Source organism: Bison bison, unplaced genomic scaffold (genome assembly GCF_000754665.1).
Source record: "Bison bison bison isolate TAMUID 2011002044 unplaced genomic scaffold, Bison_UMD1.0 scf7180017864525, whole genome shotgun sequence".
Classification (NCBI taxonomy): Eukaryota; Metazoa; Chordata; class Mammalia; order Artiodactyla; family Bovidae; genus Bison; species Bison bison.
The window spans coordinates 7,132,431-7,156,038 of record NW_011495076.1 but is presented as its reverse complement, the minus strand read 5'-3'; the positions used below and the strand labels follow the sequence as shown (position 1 = coordinate 7,156,038).

General features: G+C 39.8%; 1 protein-coding gene across 1 annotated transcript in view; it reads left to right on the top strand.

Moving 5' to 3' along the window:
* Positions 1–23,608, top strand: part of DOCK4 (dedicator of cytokinesis 4) — a 477,425-nt gene that overhangs the window by 367,648 nt on the left and 86,169 nt on the right. The window contains exons 27-28 of the mRNA XM_010831178.1: positions 11,163–11,257; positions 22,489–22,564. Coding sequence (XP_010829480.1) covers positions 11,163–11,257; positions 22,489–22,564 — 171 coding nt within the window. The remainder of the gene's footprint in view (positions 1–11,162; positions 11,258–22,488; positions 22,565–23,608) is intronic.

Below are 23,608 nucleotides of genomic sequence, written 5' to 3'. Positions count from 1 at the left end.
TATGAAAACTGACCTTTTCCAGTCCTGTGGCCACTGCTGAGTTTTCCAAATTTGCTGGCATATTGCATGCAGCACTTTCACAGCATCATCTTTCAGGATTTGGAATAGCTCAACTGGAATTCCATCACTTCCACTAGCTTTGTTTGTAGTGATGCTTTCTAAGGCCCACTTGACTTCACATTCCAGGATGTCTGGCTCTAGGTCAGTGATCACACCATCGTGATTATCTGAGTTGTGAAGATCTTTTTTGTACAGTTCTTCTGTGTATTCTTGCCACCTCTTCTTAGTATCTTCTGCTTCTGTTAGGTCCATACCATTTCTCTCCTTTATCGACATCCTCAGGGTGTATCTTCGTAGACTGTTTTCTTTGCTGCATCCACATGCCTATGGATCATATTATTCATATGGGTTGCACTTCTCTTCACACGATAATGTGTCATGGACATTATATAGCCCACTGCATCATTCATTTTTCTGAATATCATTACATAATGTTCCGCACTTAATTATTCCCCTTTTGGTGAGCATTCAGTATGTTTATGACTTTTTCCATTAGAAAGAATCCTTCATGGGAATGTAAATTGGAATGCTATTATGGAGAACAGTATAGATTCCTTACAAAACTAAAAATAGAGCTACCATATTGTCCTGTAATCTTAATCCTGGCCATGTATTTAGACAGAATTCTAATTTGAAAAGCTACATGCACTCCAATTTCATAGCCGCACTATTTATAATAGTCAAGTTATGGAAGCAACCTAAATGTCTATCAATGGAGGAATACATAAAGTTGTGGTATGTATATACAATGCACACCTGAAAGTAACACGACATTGTAAATTACAATAAAAAGATTTAAAAAATGAAATAACTACCTTCTACCAAAAATATACATATGTATATATTAGTATAAAGAAGGGATCCTGCCATGTATATCTTAATGTCAATACATAGATCTCCATTGACTTGCACCCTTATTGCTGTAGAATGAATTTCTGGAATTTGAACTGTTGGATCATGGGATATACACATTCTAAATCTTATTTGGTGCTGAAAAATTATATACTGAGATTTTCAAATTACTGTTTTGGTTGTTTATTAATTTTTTTTCTTCTTCTTATCAGTTCAAAGAGAGATTTGGCCTAGCCATTCCCCCTTTAGTCTGTAAATCAAAATGATTGTTGAAAATATGTAGTTCTCAAGTATCTGCTAAGCCTCACGTGTTTGAACTCCATTCTTGCTTGGAGAGCTTGGGTGTTGGCAGAGTGACTATCGGAGTCGCTTCTAGCATCGTGAACAGTAGGCTGTTTCTTCTCCCTGGTCTTCGGGCGCTTGTGTGTGAGTCATGGTCAGCTGCAGTGTGCAGGAGCGTGGCCCTTGGTGCTGCGCCTCTGTATTGTTTCTTTCCTTCTCTGGAACCTGCCATTATTTTAGAAATGAACAATAAGCAAAAACTAAGCAGTGATCAGATTTTTTTCCTTCTGTAGTCAGTAATGTTTTATTATAACCCACCCTTTGTAATACACCCACCTTCTACTGGGACTAAAGTTTTGTCCATATCCCTGACATTTTATGTATATAGAGAGCAGTAAAACTCCTGTTTTTTGCTGATTATGACTTTTCATATAGAGCTGTGAGGATCTTGCCCTAAGCTTGAGAGTATACATGTTCTGAAAGTTAGATACAGTACTATTATTACCTTTCATTGTCTCCCTTATATTAGCCCAATAGCTTCCAACATTGGAGAAGGCAATGGCACCCCACTCCAGTACTCTTGCCTGGAAAGTTCAATGGACGGAGGAGCCTGGTGGGCTGCAGTCCATGGGGTCGTGAAGAGTCGGACATGACTGAGCGACTTCACTTTCACTTTTCACTTTCCTGCATTGGAGAAGGAAATGGCAACCTACTCCAGTGTTCTTGCCTGGAGAATCCCAGGGACAGGGGAGCCTGGTGGGCTGCCGTCTATGGGGTTGCACAGAGTCGGACACGACTGAAGTGACTTAGCAGCAGCAGCAGCTTCCAACAGTCATATCCGATCAAGTCTCAAGCATCTATAAAACTCTGAGGCCTTAACATTATCTGCAGGACAAAACCCAGTCTCCTGATCATCTTCCTTATTTTCAATCTTCCTTCTACCCTCACTGTCCTCCATCCCTTCCCAAACACCTTTCATTGCTGTCACTTAAGATTACTGTGATTACTTGTGTATTCATCACAAACTGTATAGATAATTTTAAATTCCTGTTTCACCTCCTGCTTTAAATCTGGCTCAGGAGTCATTTTAAAAAAAAAATTAGTTTACAGTGTGCTGGGTCTTCATTGCTATGTGGGCTTTTTCTCTACTTGCAGTGAGCGGGGCCTCCTCTCCAGCTGCAGTGTGTGGGCTTCTCACTGCAGTGGTGTCTCTTGTGGAGCACGGGCTCTAGGGCATTGTGGGCTCAGTAGTTGTAGTTCCCGGGTTCTAGAGCATAGGCTGAATAGTTGCAGTTGTGGTGCATGGGCTTAGTTGCTCTGTAGCATGTGAGATCTTCCGGAATCAGAGATCAAATCCACGTCTCCTGCATTGGCAGGTGATTCTTTACCACTGAGCCACCAGGGAAGCCCCCGATGTCACTTTTCAAAAATGAAGGCTTCACAGACCACAGTCCCTCTCTGTGAGAACATGTACATTTGTTTTCCTGTATTCTTGATGACTATGAGCTCTCTGAGCGTAAGGACTCTGTGTCCTAAGCATTAAATCTTTATTGAGTGAATCAACCCTCATAATAAATGTCTGATTGCTTCAGAAGCCATCTTTTTCCATGAAGTTATTTCAACTTATAGTCTTTATTTTATTACAAAAAAAAATTGTATAGTTCTTGAAGATTGAGGACCATTTGGAAGTTATTTTTGCATAATCTACTTAGTAAATTGTAAGGATATAAATTTCAATGTGATAATTTTGATTAACACTCTTTAATTGAGTTCAGACCCTGAATCAATGGTGTCACATGTTTGAAATCTGTGGCATATTTTTAAAATAACATTTGACTATAGTCGAATCATGTTGTTATTGTTCAGGCACTGAGTTGTGTCTAACTCTGTTAGCCCACGGACAGCAGTGCACCAGGCTCTCATGTCCTTCACTGTCTTCTGGAGAGAAATTACTCAAATTCATTTCCATTGAGTCAGTGATGCTATCTAACCATCTTATCCTCTGCCACCCTTTTCTCCTTTTGCCTTTTGCCTCCTTCAGTCTTTTCCAGCATCAGGGCTCTTTGCAAGAGGTGGCCAAAGCATTGGAGCTTCAGCCTCAGTCCTTCCAATGAATATTCAGGGTTGATTTCCTTTAGGATTGACTGGTTTGATCTCCCTGCTGTCCAAGCCCATGTATTAAAGTATCCTCCAGAACCACATTTCGAAAGCATCAGTTCTTCAGTGACAGTCAGCCTTCTTTATGGTCCAGCTCTCACATCCGTACGTGACTACTGGAAAAGCCATAGCTTTCACTATATGGACCTTTGTCAGCAATGTGTACATAGAAGGCACTATCCCATTTACATGAGGAAACAGTGTCCCCGGCTGTCCAGTACCTCATGAGGCCTTTTCCCCCAGATTTCTTAACTGAGGTTTCATGATCTCCAAAGGCCTGCTTCTGTGCCTCACCAATTCTGTTTCATATACAACTGATTTCTATCTTGTGTTGTTCTGATACCATCGTATATTTAAACACAAAACATTGTGTTGTATATTGTAGTCAGAAAATCTTTGTGAAACAGGAGTGTGATCTTCTTACATGTATGTATAAAGTCCCTCAGTGTCTCTACATTGTCCTCAGGGTGAATTTCCAAACTGCTTACCAGGGAAAAGGTAGGAGATTCATTTGTCTTTTTATTTGCTTATTTATCTTTGGTCCATAGTTATTGTTAGTATCCTGTTTATCCATCTTTTATGTATCCCTACCCACCTACCATTATATCTACAACTGTGGGCAAGAATCCGTTAGAAGAAATGGAGTAGCCATCATAGTCAACAAAAGAGTCCAAAATGCAGTACTTGGATGCAATCTCAGAAACGACAGAAGATCTCTGTTTGTTTCCAAGACAAACCATTCAGTAACACAGTAATCCAAGTCTATGCCCTGACCAATAATGCTGAAGAAGCTAAAGTTGAAGGCTTCTGTGAAGACCTACAAGACCTTCTAGAACTAACACCAAAAAAGATGTCCTTTTCATTATAGGGGACTGGTATGCAAAAGTAGGAAGTCAGGAAATATCTGGAGTAACAGACTAATTTGGTCTTGGAGTACAGAATGAAGCAGGGCAAAGGCTAACAGAGTTTTGCCAAGAGAATACACTGGATATAGCAAACACCCTCTTCCAACAACACAAGAGAAGACTCTACACATGGACATCATCAGATGATCAATACTGAAATCAGATTAATTATATTCTTTGCAGCCAAAGATGGAGAAGCTCTATATAGTCAGCAAAAACAAGGCTGGGAGCTGACTGTGGCTCAGATCATGAACTCCTTATTGCCAAATTCAGACTTAAATTGAAGAAAGTAGGGAAAACCACCAGACCATTGAGATCTAATGAGAGATCTAAGTCAAATCTCTTACGACTATACAGTGGAAGTGACAAGTAGATTCATTCGAGGGATTAGATCTGATAGAGTGCCTAAATAACTATGGATGGAGGAGGTTTGGAACCTTCAGCAGGAGGTAGGGATCAAGATAATCCCCAAGAAAAAGAAATGCAAAAAAAGCAAAACGATTATCTGAGGAGGGCTTACAAACAGCTATGAAAAGAAGAGAAGCAAAAGACAAAGGAGAAAAGGAAAGATATACCCATTTGATTGCAGAGTTCCAAAGAACAGCAAGGAGATAAGAAAGCCTTCCTCAGTGATCAATGCAAATAGAGGAAAACAATAGAATGGGAAAGACTAGAGATCTCAGAAAATTAGAGATATCAAGGGAACTTTTAATGCAAAGATGGGCTCAATAAAGGATGGAAATGGTATGGACCTAACAGAAGCAGAAGATACTATTAAGAGGTGGCAAGAATACACAGAAGAACTATACAAAAAAGGTCTTCAGGACCCAGATAATCATGATGGTGTGATTACTTACCTATAGCCAGACATCCTGGAATGCAAAGTCAGGTGGGCCTTAGGAAGCATCACTGCGAAAAAAGCTGTACAACGTTTTTCTTATTCCAGTTGAGCCATTTCAAATCCTAAAAGATGATGCTGTAAAAGTGCTGCACTCAATATGCCAGCAAATTTGGAAAACTCAGCAGTCGCCACAGGACTGGAAAAGGTCAGTTTTCATTCCAATCCCAAAGGTAATGCCAAAGAATGTTCAAATTACCACACAGTTGCACTTATCTGACACTCTAGTAAAGTAAGGCTCAAAATTCTCCAGGCCAGGCTTCAACAGTATGTGAACTGTGAACTTCCAGATGTTCAAGCTGGATTTAAAAAAGGCAAAGGAAGCAGAGATCAAATTGCCAACATCCACTGGATCATTGAAAAAGCACAAGAGTTCCAGAAAACCATCTACTTCTGCTTTATTGACTATGCCGAAGTCTTTGACTGCGTGGATCACATCAAACTGTGGAAAATTCTTCGAAAGATGGGAATATCAGACCACCTGACCTGCCTCCTGAGAAATCTGTATGCAGGTGAAGAAGCAACAGTTAGAATTGGACATGGAACAGCAGACTGGTTCCAAATCGGGAAAGGAGTATGTCAAGGCTGTATATTGTCACCCTGCTTATTTAACTTATATGCAGAGTACATCATGAGAAATGCTGGACTGGATGAAGCACAAGCTGAAATCAAGATTGCTGGGAGAAATATCAATAATCTCAGATATGCAGATGACACCACCCTTATGGCAGAAAGAGAACTATAGAGCCTCCTGATGAAAGTAAAAGAGGAGAGTGAAAAAGTTGGCTTAAAACTCAGCATTCAAAAAACTAAGATCATGGCACCTGGCCCCATATCTTCATGGCAAATAGATGGGGAAACAGTGGAAACAGTGACAGATTTTATTTTGGGGGGCTCCAGAATCACTGCAGATGGTGACTGCAGCCATGAAATAAAAGATGCTTGCTCCTTGGAAGAAAAGTTATGACCAACCTAGACAGCATATTAAAAAGCAAAGGCATTCCTTCGCCAGCAAAGGTCCATCTAGCCAAAGCTATGGTTTTTCCAGTGGTCATGTATGGATGTGATAGTTGGACTATAAAGAAAGCTGAGCACCGAAGAATTGATGCTTTTGAACTGTAGTGTTGGAGAAGACTCTTGAGAGTCCCTTGGACAGGAGTGAGATCCAACCCATCTATCCTAAAGGAGATCAGTCCTGAATATTCATTGGAAGGACTGATGCTGCAGCTGAAACTCCAATACTTTGTCCACCTGATACGAAGAACTGACTCATTAGAAAAGACCTTGATGCTGGGAAAGATTGAAGGCGGGAGGAGAAGGGAGCGACAGAGGATGAGATGGTTGGATGGCATTACCAACTCAATGGACATGAGTTTGAGTCAACTCTGGGAGTTGGTGATTGACAGGGAGGCCTGGCGTGCTGCAGTCCATGGGGTCGCAAAGAGTCAGACATGACTGAGCAACTGAACTGAACTGATTCACCTACCCGCCCCATTTCTGAGCACTCCCTTTTGCAGCCTGGGTGAGCTTGTGTTCTGTCTTGCCTCTGGGGCTGGGAGGTGCCCTTCCCTTGGCGTGAAATACCTGTGAAAGTGTTAGTCCCTAAGTCCTGTTAGACTCTTTGGGACCCCATGGACTGTAGCCTGCCAAGCTCCTCTGTCCATGGTATTTTCCAGGCAAGAATACTGGAGTGGGTTGCCATTTCCTTCTCTAGGGAATCTTCCTGACCCAGGGATCGAACCCAGTTCTTCTCATTGCAGGTCTGTAATGCAGGTCAATTGTAGTGAATTGCAATATGGTCACTGCAATTAATGACCATATTAATTATTTTTAGTCTCTTCTAACTACAAGAGACTTTAAATTGTTAGTCACTCAGACATGTCTAACTCTTTGAGACTCCATGGACTGTCGTCTACCATCTGAGCTATCAGGGAAGCAGTGAAATAGCTGGCCCACAGATTTATCCTAGTTTGTAGCACATCCTTAAATAGATGAGCACTCATCTCTCCCACAAAACTGAGTTTGAGGAAGGCAGAGGTCATGTTCAGCTAACTCACTATGGTGTGGCCTGTTGCAGGTACTGTGTACATATTCTTGCATGAATAAATGAAAGAATATATTTTATCCCACTAGGTGTCCCCAGCCTCTTTTACAGTGCCTAGCACATATCAAAGCACCCAATATTTATGAATGAATAAATGTTAATGATTATCTAACACCATAGCAATTACTTCTGCTTTCTTTTCTATTTGAATTTGAGACTTTTTATTGTTTGTGAAGGTTTTCACCTGAACCTTCCTCTTTGAACCTCTTGCACTGCAAAAAAAAAAAAAACAACTATTGCTGTGAAATAACACCTCCCTATTTTTTTTTTTTAATTTTGATCCCTTGTTTGAATAATAACCAGCAATGCAATTAAAAAACTATGTTGTGCTATTTGAAGTTAACAAACAAAAAAGAAACTGCTGCCAGGCTGCCAATTTTAAAATAATGGCATATGAAACACTTATTTCTGTGTGCTATCCAAACCAGAGTATGATTGCAACAGTGTTCTTTTTTAAATTTTAAAAAGAATCTGTTACTTATTGTTCATATGTGCAAAATAATTTCACTTATCTGTGCAGACATTCTTGTTTAGTGAAAAGTCCTTAGAACAGACAAGGAAATACCCTTGCATTTGGGGAGGGATGGGATGTTAAGCCTCATATTCAGGTCTTGGTGCTTTAAAATATTGGAACTGAGTTTGAAATGTAACCTGTCACAAGGCAATTGACAAGAATACTTGCTGAACCCTTGTAAGTACCACAGTGGAATGTGCTTGTGTTACCATCTACTGAAACATTAACCTACAGTTTAGAAATATAAAAAGTTTTGCATACTGCATGAATAGATGAGTGACCGTGTTAATTATTTTTAGTCTCTTCTAACTACAAGAGACTTTAAAGTGTTAGTCACTCAGTCATGTCTGACTCTTTGAGACTCCATGGACTGTCGTCTACTAGGCTCCTCTGTCCATGGAATTCTCCAGACAATAATACTAGAGTGGGTAGCCATTCCCTTCTCCAGAGGATCTTCCCAATCCAGGGATTGAACCTGGGTCATGCATTGCAGGCAGATTTTTTTTTACCCTCTGCTGCTGCTGGTAAGTTGCTTCAGTCGTGTCCAACTCTGTGCAACCCCATAGACAGCAGCCCACCAGACTCCGCAGTCCCTGGGATTCTCCAAGCAAAAACACTGGAGTGGGCTGCCATTTCCTTCTCCAATGCATGCATGCATGCTAAGTTGCTTCAGTCATTTCCAACCCTGTGCAACCCCATGTACAACAGCCCACCAGGCTCCCCTGTCCACCAGATTACCTAGGCAAGAATACTGAAGTGGGTTGCCATTTCCTTCTCCATTTTACCCTCTGAGTCACCAGGAAAGCCCAACTCCTTGCATTATAAAGCCTCAGAGCTCAGCTCCAGAGAGGTTAAATAAATTATCTAGGTCATTGAGTTTGTTAATGGCAGAGGCAGGATTAAAATCTAGATTTTCTGATCTCAGTATAATGTTCTTTTATTTTTCATTATAAGATTTCTACAAATGAATGTGTTTGGTTCCACAAAGGTAGATGAAGCTTAGAAAGCTACTTGAGACGGTGAGAGGTTTTCTTCAGGGAAATAAAGGTTGATGTCAGTTTGTAGGCTCTGGCCCAAGGCCCCATGCTGCCACGCCTTTTATTTTATGAGATAAATGGGAATAGGAAAATAAGATAGTACAGAAACAGGTTGTATGTCGCCAATCCTACACCTGGAATAACTTAGCCTTTGTCCCCTGCACTACAAAACAGCAGTCAAAGTTGCTAGCCCTGAAGATAGATATCTTGCCTCCTGTAGCCAATTTTTCAGCCATTTTTTTTTCCTCTGTGCAACAGACATCCCTCTCTCCTGTTCCCTACTGTGAGGGGTGCTGCCTCCAATTTCCAGTTCTGTTTAATGATTAGAGTAGAAAAGATGAAACGTCAGCATTTTAGAACCTACAGTGGTAAAGATTTCACCTGCCAATACAGGAGATGCAACAAGAGATGTGGATTCGATCCCTGGATCAGAAAGATCCACTAGAGAAGGAAATGGTAATCCACTCCAGTTTTTTTGCCTGGAAAAGTCCATGGAGGGAGGAGCCTTTTGGGCTACAGTTCATGGGGTCACAGTCAGTCACAACTTAGCAACTGAGGGTGTGTGCACACACACACACACACACACAAGTGCATGTGTGCTAAGTTGCTTCAGTAGTATCTGACTCCTTGCGACCCTGTGGACTATAGTCCACCTGAATCCTCAGTCCATGGGATTCTCCAGGCAAGAATACTGGAGTGGGCTGTCATTTCATTCCTCCCAACAAAAGTACTTGTAAACTATGAAAAACAAGTGACTCCCCACCTTCAGGATTTTTCTTAAATATCTATCTAAGCAAATACATCAAGACAGAAAAGTAAAGTGAGGTATAACACTTCGAAAGGTAAATGCAAACAGTTTTTGCAAGGGTTATATGTGTTCGTGTCTGCAAAACGCAGAAGAATCAACAGGAAAACTGAAAAAAGTTTTAGAAATGCATTAAAAAGAGCTTCTCACAGTTTTGGTGTGCTAATGACCCCCTATTGCAACGGAGGGCTAGAATGGAAGTTGCCCAAAATTATCTGACCTGAAGGAGAATATGTTTGGGAAACTGTGGTAATTCTGCCAACACAGGAAGGGTCTGTCTCACCATTTAAAGACAGATGACCTAGTGGGCATGTTTCCATATGGCATGGACTACACATCACTGTATGTGTGCTGATGCCAAAGAAGCTAAATTAAATCCTTGTCAAAATATTTATGGGTTTGATGAAAGCTGTTAGAATATGTAAACACACACACACAGCTCCCACGTGTTTCTAGCTTTTTAGGATCTTTCTGTCTACTGATGGTATGGGTGACAATGATAATCTTAATTTCAAGTGGCTTACATGTTTAACCTAATGTGTTGTTAGGTTTGATAAATAAAACTCATATTTGAAGTGTTTTTCTGAGCAACACCATACTGTTACCTTCAGTGAAATTGTGAAATATATTTTCCTAGCAGTAATTAAGTTCCAAAACTATCTCTAAGTTTTCTAGTTAACAAATCTAAATCATAATTAGATTGAGCCTGTCTCTTTTTGAGTAGGGCAAGCTCCATTTCATTCATTACCTGCAGTGTGTTAGCTTCTTGAGTTCTTATCAAGTACAATGTACTCCAGCACTTTGGGTCTGTTTCTTACAACGTTTTAAGAAATGATGTTTCTATGTCTGACAATAGCTTTTTGTCAAGAGTGTTTCCAGGTGCTTGGCTTAAAGATATCATCTCCATAAATACCAGTGCCCCCTAGTATGGCATCTTTGTGAAGAATACCTTGACATACTCTTAGTTTCTAAGGACTTGTCACTGGGCTCAGCTTCATACACATCCCTCTCTATTTATTCTGCCTAGGACCTTCAGATTCTATAAACCTGCATGCGTCCCATTAATCCTGCATTTTTAGAATGCCCTTTAAGAAACATGGGTTTTTTCCTAAGATGCTTTTCAATGGGTATAGCTTTCTAAATTCTAACACCCACTTAAAGGAAAGCATAATTGAACTAAGACCCTTTGCAGTTCTCTTGAACTGAAAAGTTCTGAAGTTTAGGACACTATAATAGAAGAAAGAAAATACATTTCCCTGCTAATCTGTTAGTAGTTTTCTGTTTTCTTTTTCAAACCTAAATGTTTAGAGCTTATGGAGAAAAACAAAGCGTCATTTCCACTATGCATGAGAAAGAGAAAGGAGGAACGTTTGGGAAGGGTAGCAAATCAAGTGGGCACTGAGAATGGGAAAGATGATTTTTTCTCCTGGGTAACATATTGAGTATGGCTCCTTTCTGTAAGTGCTTTAGAAATGGTAACAGTAGCTGTGTGTGTGTGTGAACAATTACAGTAACTCAGTAAAATGGTCTCTCTCCTCCTTACCCAAGGATTTCCTGCTGCAGATATTTACTGTGTTCCGAATATTGATACGCCCAGAGATGTTTCCAAAGGACTGGACTGTCATGCGCTTGGTGGCTAACAAGTAAGACATTTACATTGATGATAATTGCAACTCACTGATTATGGGAAGAGGAGAATATGAAATGATACATTCACTTTTATCTCAAATTTGGAACCTCCAAATCCTGGAGTTCTTTTTCTTTGCTTCTGAGTGAACTTGTTTTGTTTCTTTGCTTGCTTGCTTTTCCTAATCATTACTATTTGTTTTAAATAGGTAGTATGTTAACATAGCTCAAAAATCAAACTGTATAACAGAGTATGCCTTGAGAAGTCCCTCTCCCACCTACTTTATTTACCCCTACTCCCAGCCTGCAATAACCACTTTTATTTGTTTCTTGCATGTCCTTCCACTGTTCTTTTATGCAGAGCTTAGCAGGTAGCAGAATAAATGAACTGTCCTGCAAATCTTTCTTTTACATAAAAATCCTGGCACTCTTTCCAAATCAATATGTAGAAAGTCCCTCATTCATTTATGGTTTCTTTTTCTTTTGTAGCTGTATGATATTCCATTGACTAGATGTACCATAGCTTATTTAATACCAGCTTTGTTTCTGGACCCTTGAGTCATTTCTGATCTTTCTTAACTCATTTGAACTCAGAGAATACACTCAGCATCTCCCGTGTGCTGAGCACTGGGAATAAGATAGGATCCCTGAGTTACGCAGGTGAAGATTGAAGTTCCTTTTACACACCTGAGTGATGTGACCAACAGAAGGCTGAAAATAGTGCTCTGAAGGAAGTTCAGGAAGAGATAGAGACATTTGGGGAGTTACTGATGTTGACAAAATTAGCTTATATTAAGCATATTGGGGGGAAAAAGTAAAATGATCTGAGGTCAATAGTTGAATGAGTAGGAACCAGGAAAGGAGAGTAAGGGATGGTCAGAATGGCCTTCTATTCCAGGAGCTATTCCTAGAGGGCACAGCGTCATGGGTTTATCTGCTTTCACACTTTTGGCCTCTATTATCTCAGAATTTGAAATAAAGATGAAGTGCGGTTTTTTTTGTTTGTTTGTTTTTAGGAAAGTGGCTTGATCTTTATCTCCACACTTATAATTTACCCTATTTCATAAGCATCCTTTCCTCCAGTCCACATTTGCCTGTCTCTCCTTCCTCCTCTTCTCCCATCCCCTAAACCCTCATGCTCAGGGTGAAGGTTGGCTTCTTCAGGTATCTGTTCATGGGTCAAAAACACCATCTGTCCTCCCCAGGTACCCAAATAGGATGAAGGTAAGAACCCCAGGAAGATAGGATTTGATGTTGATTAGAGATGCCTAATGTGACTTCTGCTGCAGTACACATTTAGAGATGAGGAGGTGTTAAAATGCTGTGTTAAAAACTTTGTGAAGTAACAAATTGTATAATATGGCATATTATATTTTACATAAGTACAGAAACAGCTTTTCCATTTTGAAGACTAATTGAGAATCCTGAAATAGCTCTCTTTAGAATTTAACATATTTAGTTTGATATCTGTGAGTAGAATCAAATATCTCTTCATCTGGATGTCCAGATGCTACAGGTTTAAGTGGGAACCATTGGTCATGTTTCTGGCCTCATTACCAAACAGCAAATATTCTGGGTACCTGGAGAGGGTGTTGAGTGGTCCAGGGAGCCAGCACAGGAAGGGGTCTGTGCTGTTGACATCATCATCATACAGCATCATTGTTTGGTCATCCTGCCTGCCCTGTGTACAGAGGGATATTTTGACTTGAATTAGAATTTCCAGTGGCAGACATTCAAACTGAAAGTGAATTTAACATTTTGTTCCTTTTGTATAAAGGTGGTGGTTGAGCTTCTGAAAACCATGACAGTCATGTGGCTTATGATAGGAAATGCCATCTCACTCTGCCGCCACCTAAAAATCTACTACATTTGGCAAGACTTTATGGTCATGTGAGTGGGGAGCAGACTTATAAGTCAGATTCTGTTTTTGAGTAAACTTATAATGTTCAAGATTTCCATCCCTAATGTTAGCTAAATAGGAGCATGGTTCTGTTAGAGGTGAGCTCTGTGTAATGTGTTTAAACCACAGATTAGTCCCATAACAAACCCAAGAAAAAGGTCGTAAGACTTTGCTAAATGTAATACTATCGTTCCATTGACACCCAAGTCAGTGCTGATAGGAATCTGGCACTACTTTCCCCCTGGTGATATCTGGCTGTGGTATATCCAACCTAATTCATAGACAGGACTCCACAGCCTGTGAACCACCTGCCAAGTTGGAATAGACCCCCTGATTTCTGCTGTTCAGTTTCCTTTCCTCTCCTCATTTAACTGTCATAGTCATTTCCCATTCAAACCTTGAAAGCATGTGGGATCTTTCTTGTGTGATAATGGTTTTTCCAGTAGTCATGTATGGATGTGAGAGTTGGACTATAAAGCTGAGCACTGAAGAATTGATGCTTTTGAACTGTGGTGTTGGAGGAGACTCTTGAGAGTCCCTTGGACTGCAAGGAGATCCAACCAGTCCATCCTAAAGGAAGTCAGTCCTGAATATTCATTGGAAGGACTGATGCTGATGCTAAAACTCCCAATACTTTGTCCACCTGATACGAAGAACTGACTCATTTGAAAAGACCCTGATCCTGGGAAAGATTGAAGGCGGGAGGAGAAAGGAATGACAGAGGATGAGATGGTTGGATGGCATCACGGACTCAATGGACATGAGTTTGAGTGAACTCCAGAAGATGGCAATGGACAGGGAGGCCTGGCATACTGCAGTCCATGGGCTCGCAAAGAGTTGGACATGACTGAGTGACTGAACTGAACGTTCAGAAATAAACCTTCAGCTATTTGTGTCTTATCTGTTAAAAAATATAAACATCAATAGTATTGATAGAGAAATAAATCTCTGAAGGATATTTTAAATATCTTAAAAAAGAGCCCACGTCAGAAATTAAAAGGTTTTACTTTGTTAAATTGTATAGAAGCAAGTTTCAGAAGCTAGATCTAGGTCCCTGAAGTTGACTACCTTTTCTTCCATGACACTAACTTTCTTAGAGAAATATTTGAGAAGTGCCCCTCAAAGAGGCATTTTCACCTAAACTTCCACTTTTACTACCCACTTGCATGCTTGATACATGTCAAATTGCTGGTAACTGGCCCAGAAGTCACCATTGCCTAGGCTGGAACTCAACTGAATAGCTCATCCCACAAAGTATGTGTTCTTTTATATGTTGGTCCTTTCTTCCAGTGTTTTCAAGGCAGTTAAATGCTATCTTTAAACTGTGCTGTCCCAAATCCTGTAGCTTCTCTGCATTATGTGAGGTCCTACCAAAAGCCATGACTTATAAATACCTGGCTGTTAGTATGGTCTTTTGTTTTTTTCTACCTGAATGTCTCATGTTGTGTGTTCAGGCTGAATTTCCCAAGGATAAGAAAGTTGACTTCTGCTTGCCTGCAAAGCTTAATTGTGCCTGGCCACTGTAAGTTCTTGGTAGATGTTTCACATGAGGACAACTGCTCAATCTGAGAAAGAAGGAACATAAGGAAGATGAAAATTGAGTACCAAAAATACAGGACACTTTGAGACAGGCTTCTCTCCACCCTCTTCCATACACATTGCAAAATACAGTACAAAAATAAAGTCACAGCTTTATACATATTTTCAAGATTTGCTTAGTGAGGAAAGTAAAAATTCCCTAGCCCTGCAGTTAAAATTTCAGACCCTTGTTTTGTTTATCTTCTCTGCATGTTGGCTTCAAACATTTACTGTGTGTGTGTGTGTGTGTGTGTGTTTTCCCACCAAACACTGAATTGTTTAGCTGATTTACCTTCACCAGTTTATGTTCAAATGAGACATATATAGCAAATAAGTGATTTATGGAATCAGAGTCTTAGGGAAGGTCATCCATTCCTTCACTGACTCCTTCATTCAGTAAATATTTTCTAGTGCCTAATCTGTAAAATAAATGTCATCATGATAAAAAGCACAGTTCTGAGAGGGGGGCTGTGAAAGGAACTTTGTTCTGGACTGGAATAGGAGGAGTTTTTATGAAGGAGTGAAACTTGAGCTGAAATCTGTAGCAGGAGTTAATAGGTAGACAGCAAAGGAAGGCTTCTTATCAGCAGGAATAGCATGCACACAGGCCCTGTGGTCAGAGTGAAGATGGCACATTCAAGGATCTGGAAGATTGTGTGGAGGAAATGCGAGGAGGGAAGGAACCAGTAAAAATGAGGTTGGAAGAAGACAAGGTCCAGATATTAGGCGGTAAAGAGACAAGGGAGAAACCAGGAAAGACCAGTTAGGAGCTTAATACAGCAATCTGGGTAAGAGACCATGATGACTTGAACAGGTGGATTGCAATGAAGGTAGTGAGAAGGTCAGTTTTGTTTGTTTGTTTGTTTTATTTGTTTATTGAAGGATAATAGCTTTACAGAATTTTGTTGTTTTCTGTCAAACCTCAACATGAATCAGCCATAGTTACACATATATCCCCTCCCTTTTGAAATTCCCCCCTATCTCCCTCCCCACCCCACCTCCCTGGGTTGATACAGAGCCCCTGTTTGAAAACAGAGATGACAAGACTTGCAGATGGCTGGATGTGGGCAGGAAAGGAAAGAGTTTGAAGATGGCTCTTAGAATTGTGGCCTCAACAGAAGGACAAATGGTGGTAACATTCACTTAAATGGAAAATACTGAGAGAGGAGTGGGAGAGGTGAAGGATCCTTTATTGAGCAGAAATTTGAGATGCTGTTAGATACCCAAGTGGAGATGTAAGAGAAGAGGCTGGACATGCTTGTATGGAGCTCAGAGAAGTTAAGACTAGCGACATGCTAATACGTTTGAGGTCCTTGGCATTGGGTAGTATTTGAAGTCATCAAACTGAATCAGAGCACTCTAGAGGAAACTACAGATTGAAAAGAGAAGCCTACTTAAGACTGGGCCCTGCGACATGCCCACCTTCCAAGGTCAAGATATTTGGAAGCCACCAGCAACAGAGATGGAAAAGGAGTAGCCTATGATGTAAGATGAGAACCAGAAGGGCATAATATCAACCATATGAGAAAAATATTTCATAAAGGAAGGCGGTAAAGAGCTTCTGGGAGGTTGGAGGATGAAGACTTGACAATTATCCCTGGGTTTTGACCGTGGGATGCAGATACTGGTGACCTTGACAAGTGCTGTTTCAGTGGAGTGGTAGAGATGAAAGTCATCAGAGTGAATTCAAGAGCAGATGGGAATTGAAAAAATGAAAGCAATAATTATCAGCTCTTTAGAAGATTTTGCTGTAAGAAGGAGCAGAGAAATGTGGCTATATTTGGAAGGAGATATGAACGCTAAGATTCATTTCTGAATATGGAATATTATGCATGTTGGTTTACAGATACGAAGGGCACAGAAAAAAGAAATATTGATAGTGCTAAAGAAAACAGGCCTAAGTGAAGAAACAGTGTCCTTGGGTAAGCCAGTAGGGGTGAGATCAAGTACAGGATTTCTCATCGTGCCTGTCTGAGAACACCTTTCCTGAAGGTAGCGCTGTCCGCTGTCAACTTGCACTGGAAATTAGGTCAGCTGCCTAAGCATACAGTTTAGTTCTGTTGACATTGCTTTTGTGGTGAGACGTTCTCAATGAAGGAAGCTCACCACACTTAGGATAGCACTGATAAAGTACCCACCAAGAAGCTTGGCTTTAGCTAGGAGCATTGATCCGTTGTAACAGGAAGGAAGACAAAGTATGTGACACTGACTATGAAAGGTTTTATGTTAGAGTAGATGATCTGTTGAAAGTGAAAACTTGAAAGTGTTAGTCCCTCAGTCATGTCCAACTCTTTTCAACCCTGTGGACTGCAGCCTTTCAGCCTCCTCTGTTCATGGAATTTTCCAAGCAAGAATACTGGAGAAGGTAACCATTCCCTTCTCCAGATGTTCTTCCCAACCCAGGGATTGAGACAGAGTCTCCTGCCTTGCAGGCAGATTCTTTACCATCTGAGCCACCAGGGAAGCCTGAGGTCTGCCAGGCTCCTCTGTCCATGGAATTTTCCAGGCAAGAATACTGGAGAAGGTAACCATTCCTTTCTCCAGATGTTCTTCCCAACCCAGGGATTGAGACAGAGTCTCCTGCCTTGCAGGCAGATTCTTTATCATCTGAGCCACCAGGGAAGCCCATAGTCTGTTGAAGACCCATTGAAAAATAATTACTATTGCTTTTTGTTGACGGTGGGGTTTTTCTATTAGGGTCATTATCTTTAAAAACTTTACTGTGGCGGGGCTTGGGGAAGATAGTGATTTTTACCAAAAACTATATTACTAAGAGAAATGTGCCATACTTCCAGAGTTAAAGCAAATATTTACAAAAGAATTGCCTGCATCTCCTGGTGAGGTGTGAGGAGTTGGTAGAATGAATACATGAGGAAAGGGAAGAATTCATTAGGATTTAAGTCTAATAGGCCAAACAAACAAACAAACAAAAACTGAGGCTGTTGCCACATGAGTGATTTTGTACCAACACTGCCCAGAGGAGAAGGTCATGGGATTTCTAAAAATCCTTCCATTTCAAGAATCTTTGTTGATTCTTTTGACCTCACCCGCACTGCATACCTCCCTGACTAAAAGCAGAATCACTTCTTTTCCTGCCTTCCTGTTTTGGCTTATTCTGTGACCTCCACTTGGAGTGGCTTTCTCCATCAGCTTTGCCTGTCTTAATCTCAGTCTCGTTTTCAAAATATGCATAGAAACAGTATTGGTTCCTTTACAGTGATAAATGTACCATACCAATAATAGATGTTAATAATAAGGGAAACTGGGTATGACGTATACAGAAACTCTCTGTATTATCTTTGCAATAATCCTGTAAGCCTAAAACTGTTCTTAGAAAAAGTTTATTTAAAAAAAAAAAAGCTATAGAAAAGTATAAAAAGTTCTACAAGGCTTACACTTTAGAAATACCTAGTACAGCAAATAATTATCACAAACCATAGATTTAAATACTGGTTTGAAACTACAGTCATTCAGCAAACACTTACTGGGCTAGGCCCTTGGTGATGCAGTGTTTACCATAGACAAATTTCCCAAATATCATTGCTCACCGAGTTCCAACTCTCATCATCTTCTTTTCCATCTCTAACACCAGACCTCAAAATGAATGATCACGTGCATCAGAATCACGTGGCTGAGCCCTGGCGTGATCTTGCCAAGCCATAGCCTCTGGTGAGACCCTAAAGCCTCATGTATCTTTCAGGTACTACTCATGTACTGACATTTGAGGACCACTAGCTTAGGCCACGGATAAGGCAATGGCAACCAACTCCAGTACTCTTGCCTGGAGAATCCCAGGGACAAAGGAGCCTGGTGGGCTGCCATCTCTGGGGTCGCACAGAGTCGGACATGACTGAAGCGACTTAGCAGCAGCAGCAGCAGCAGCAGCAGCTTAGGTCAGTTTCCCTGATGGCCATCCAGGATTTTGATCTGCCCTCTTAACCCTCCAGCTTATAGGGAATTTGTCATCCTCCAAGTTTAGATCTCCTTAGTTTTTCAGTGCACAAACATTAACCTTGTTGATGCCCAATTTATCAAAAAACTGGATATTGGAATCCAAAATATTCAGTCCATTTATAATTTATGGAGATGGGCTTTTGCTTGAGCAGATTATCAGGTTAAAGTAGTTTTCAAAAGGACAGTTTATAGGATGAGGTTTCTCTAGGGGGAATGACATTGCATAAAAATACTTTCTAAATGCCAGAAATGAGGTGGCAGCTGGAAAACTTGAAGAAAGAGCTTTGCTTTCCTGTCTGCTAGTTTCTCTTTTATGTATACATTTATCATGCTGTGCCATAGATTAGGGTTGTCAAAAGTGATCCTTATGGTTGCATTACTATGGCAGACACCAGTATTTTGACCATTTGTAGTAACAGATTGCAAACCTTTCTTGGCTATTGAATTGGAGCCCTGAAATTTGAAAAGTCCACATATTCAGAAACTGAGTCATGAGTAAAAGAATAAAACCAAAGGAGCCACATGGTTTTGGGTAAATTAGAACAAGTAAAGAAAAATCCTTAAACACTACAGGTTTCCACCACAGTGAAGGAGCCATAATATATACGTGCCTTTTTAGCTGATTGAGGGCCTGTATGCCAGGAAACTGTCTTAGTGCTGAGGCATAAAAAGCTCTGGGAGCTGCCTCTGTGGCTTGGGCTGAATATTATAAGCATAAATGAAAAGCAATTGAAATAGTCATTTTAAGATCTTTTTAGCCCTGGGAAGTCATATTTTTGAAGGTCTTATCCCTCATGATACCACCTGCTGCATGCCAAAATGAAAAGCAGTTTTTACATTTTGTTTTTTAAAGTATTGGCCTATGTAATAAATTGCCAGGCTTCCCTGGTGACTGAGACTGTAAAGAATCTTCCTGCAATGCAAGAGACCCAGGTTCGATCCCTGGGTTGGGAAGATCCCCTGGAGAAGGAATGGCAACCCACTCCAGTATTCTTACCTGGAAAATCTCATGGACAGAGAAGTCTGGCAGGCTACAGTACATGTGGTTGCACAGAGTCGAACATGACTGAGTGACTAACAAACATGTGCAGTACTTTCCAAAACCCCTGAAAAGGCCAGTGCCCTGTAGTACTTATGCCTGATGATAAAGCACCCTTGGTAAGAGGATGAGATGTTCAGTGTAGAGCAAGGATGCATGTCCTGTTAAAGAGCCACGGCAGTCATTGGCCTAAAATTCTCGAAGGCAGGAGAATGTGAAGCAGTGTTGTTTGGAATGTGTTTCTGATGTGGACCTCTCCAGAGCCTTGCTCTTCAAAAGTTGGATTGTGAATCAACAGCGTGAACGTTTCCAGGAGCTTGTAAGAAATGCAGAACTTTAGCCCTATCCCAAGCCTGCTGAATCATGATATACATCTTAACTGATCACCAGGTACCCATGGAAGTTTGTCTAACTCTTAAAAAGGTTTGTCTAGAGCAGTGGTTCTCAGCTCTGGTGTACATAGGAATCACCTGGGAGCTTTACTGATTCTGAGGTCCACATTGCACCCCAGTCCAATTATTAAATCTCTGGGGTGTGATCCAGACATCTGTGTTTTTTAAAGCTCCGCAGTGATTCCAGTAAGCAGTCAGCTTGAGGCTCACAGGTCCTTCATAAAGCCAGAGAGACTCCTTGTTTACCAGCAAGTGCTGTTCAAGAAGCTGTGGATTTTGTTCATGTGTTTGAGATCTGGCATATAAATTACAAATGAGTAGTCTTTGCCAAGGAATCATCACACTTGGAAGATTGAGTTTGTTGGCTCCTTTCCACAGCATTGGGCCCAATAATCCAAATCTCAGATATGTCATGTTTTACTAACACTAGAGGTTACTGTTTCTGAACAACAGTCCAAGCTGGAGTTGCGGGCCAGAAGGTCGTTTTGATGTGAAACTCAAAACGTATCGTGGTTCTGTGTATGTTTCTTCATTGACTATTGAAGGAAAACATTTGTTAAGGATGCAAAATTTTCTTCTTTCAACTTAGAAGCCCAACAATGCAATAGGTGCTGGACAAGGAGCCCATTTCTTGCCTGATAGCGTTCCATTTTCTGATAATTAAGCTTTAGTTTTATATAGCAAGATTTGAATGAACTACTTTAGAAACTTAATCAGTTACCAGCATGGATTCCATCAGTGTCTATGGACAGTTGTCACTTTATACTGTTCTGATATATGTGATTTGTCTCTTTGATGTGGAATTCACTGTTGATATCTGCCATTTGGGCGATAGAAGAAACCATAGGACTTCTCAATCTCATAGGCTTTACTTATGCTTGACTTTCATAGGATGGGTCATTGGAAGGGGTAAATGACATATTAAAAGGCATGTGAATGTAACACAGTGCTGGCTCGTGGTAGAGCAAGTACCCAAGAAAATGGTGGCTTTCTTCTCTTTCTTCTTCTTAACACATTATTGACCGGGGGTTTTGGCAGAAACTAATGCCTGTGGCCAGCAATTTGTTATGTAAGTGAATGCTGAAACATCTCCAGTCAATAACAGGTGACAGAAGATGTATTAATATCTCTGTCAATAAGTCGTTAACTTGAGCTTCCATATTCAACTATCCATTCCTTAGCCTCGTTATTCATCTCCTGCCCCACAGGGAGACTATAAGAGTGACTTTTCCAACAGATTGCAATAATGAACATTTACGTTCTTCAAAAACTATAAATATTCTTCTAATGAGTAAATATTCTTTTAATCCCTGTTTTACCAGTAGGATAACCAAGGTGTGAGGTTGATGAGGTGTTTTGTTTTGTTTCATGTTATTTTACCTAGGGTCATACAATTACATCCTTCAATTACAAGTCCTGTAATGAGAACTAGGGCCTCATCACATCACAAGCACTTCCTTATGCATGCATCTTAGGAAAGGCCAAAGAGATTTTAAATATCAATCATTTATAAATTGGTGCTTCGTTTCTGGTGGTTTGGGGAGTGACCTATCTTGTTTCAATAAATGCTGTTATCTGATGTTAAATGAGCCAATTGGAATTGCATTCAGTTTTGAACATATGTTCTTGTAGCCGTAAAAAGGAGCAGATTTTGAACAAATTGCTTAGCTCAAGAGTTGACCAAGGAAGCTTACTAAATCCTTTTTTAATCTCCCTAGCAGGATACAGATGACTGTATGTGGCCTCTCTGACAGGCTTTCCCTAATTCTCCAGCCCAGAGACACCCCTTTCTTTAAAGTGCTGTAACACTGTCAGTTTCACACAGCTTAGTACTAGGATATAGACAATTTCACAGTCTGTAATGGTTTCTTTAGTGGCAATCTTGTCACCATGGAGAGGGAATCTGACTCCCATAGCTCTTACATGCCCACTAACACCTTAAATAGGGGAGAGCAGAGAGAAGATGGTCAAATAAATACTCAATATAATCCATTGCTTTAGCCTGCCCATTTCATCTTTGGGCTCTCTCTTTTGCTGTATTTTATAAGTTTTTATACTTTCTTCTGTGTTAATAAAATATAGACTATTGTAAATTTTTTTAAAAGTTTTTGCTTTGTTTAGAAATTTAAATATTGTAAAACATCAAGACAATATAATTCTGAGTCATATGAATTTATAGATTTTTCTGCATATCATTTCAGTGATAGATTCTTTTACTTTTTTTCTAAGTGTTCTCTTTTTTATTTCTAATATGAATTATCTAATATTGTTCCACAGGCTTACTGAAGAGGTTTTCTTTTGTCTTAATTACTTTATTCTTGCCTAATAAATGGTTTTCACTAATGTGAAGTTTTCAACTTAAAATGTATTCTTTTTCATCACTAGCGTGATTATTACAACAGTTCTGTACCTGTCAGATGCACTTCGGAAGAACTTCTTAAATGAAAACTTTGATTATAAGGTCAGTATCCATTTAGATGACTATCTTGCTTGAGCTAAAAGGTTTTACATTGTTTCTCAAGAAATTTCCTCATGAATTTTCTTTCTCTTAGTAATAAGAAAATAAAGTTATTCTGGCTACCTCAAATTAATCTTGGAGCATATTAGTTTCAATTATGAATAATGTTAAGAGTTCTTCATTCTATTTGTGAATAAGTTAGGTCTATAACTATGTTCATCAACCTGGTCGAAATCATAGTGCTTAAGAGGAAAGAATGTGCTTTACTGTTGCTGTAAATTTTGATTTTTTTTTCTTTTTGATCCCCTGCAAGACAAAAAGAACTTAGTGCATAATGTTTTAAAGCATCTTTTAAAATAGAGTTTATGTAAAGAGCATATTTACAAAGTAAACTGGTTAGTTCCTTTAGATCTCTATCTTCTTATATTTTAGAATGAACTAGTGAAAAGGAAAAAAAAAGCAACAATTAGTAAGATTCTTTAGGGCAGATCTCTCTGTAAGTTTGTAATGTAATATGATATGCCTGGGTCTCTAAGAATTCTCAGTATACCATTTTTTAAATAGAGAATGAAAAATGGTAAATAAAGATATGCAGTGCCTATCCTGGTTTCCCTTCTTAGTGGTGTTTTATGTTTTCGACATCTTAATTTCCCATTCTTTTAAAAATAACATCTTTTATACTAAACATTCAATAAAATTTCCTTATCAGAGAACTAGAAAATATAAAAAGCATAGTAGAAACAAGCGGAATTTTAATGGTTGCATAATAAATGTCTTTATACTTTATAATAAAATATCAAAATTTCATAATCACCACATTACTTTTTTTTAAATTTTATTTTATTTTTAAACTTTACATAATTGTATTAGTTTTGCCAAATATCAAAATGAATCCACCACAGGTATACATGTGTTCCCCATCCTGAACCCTCCTCCCTCCCCATACCATCCCTCTGGGTCGTCCCAGTGCACTAGCCCCAAGCATCCAGTATCGTGCATTGAACCTGGACTGGCATCTCATTTCATACATGATATTTTACATGTTTC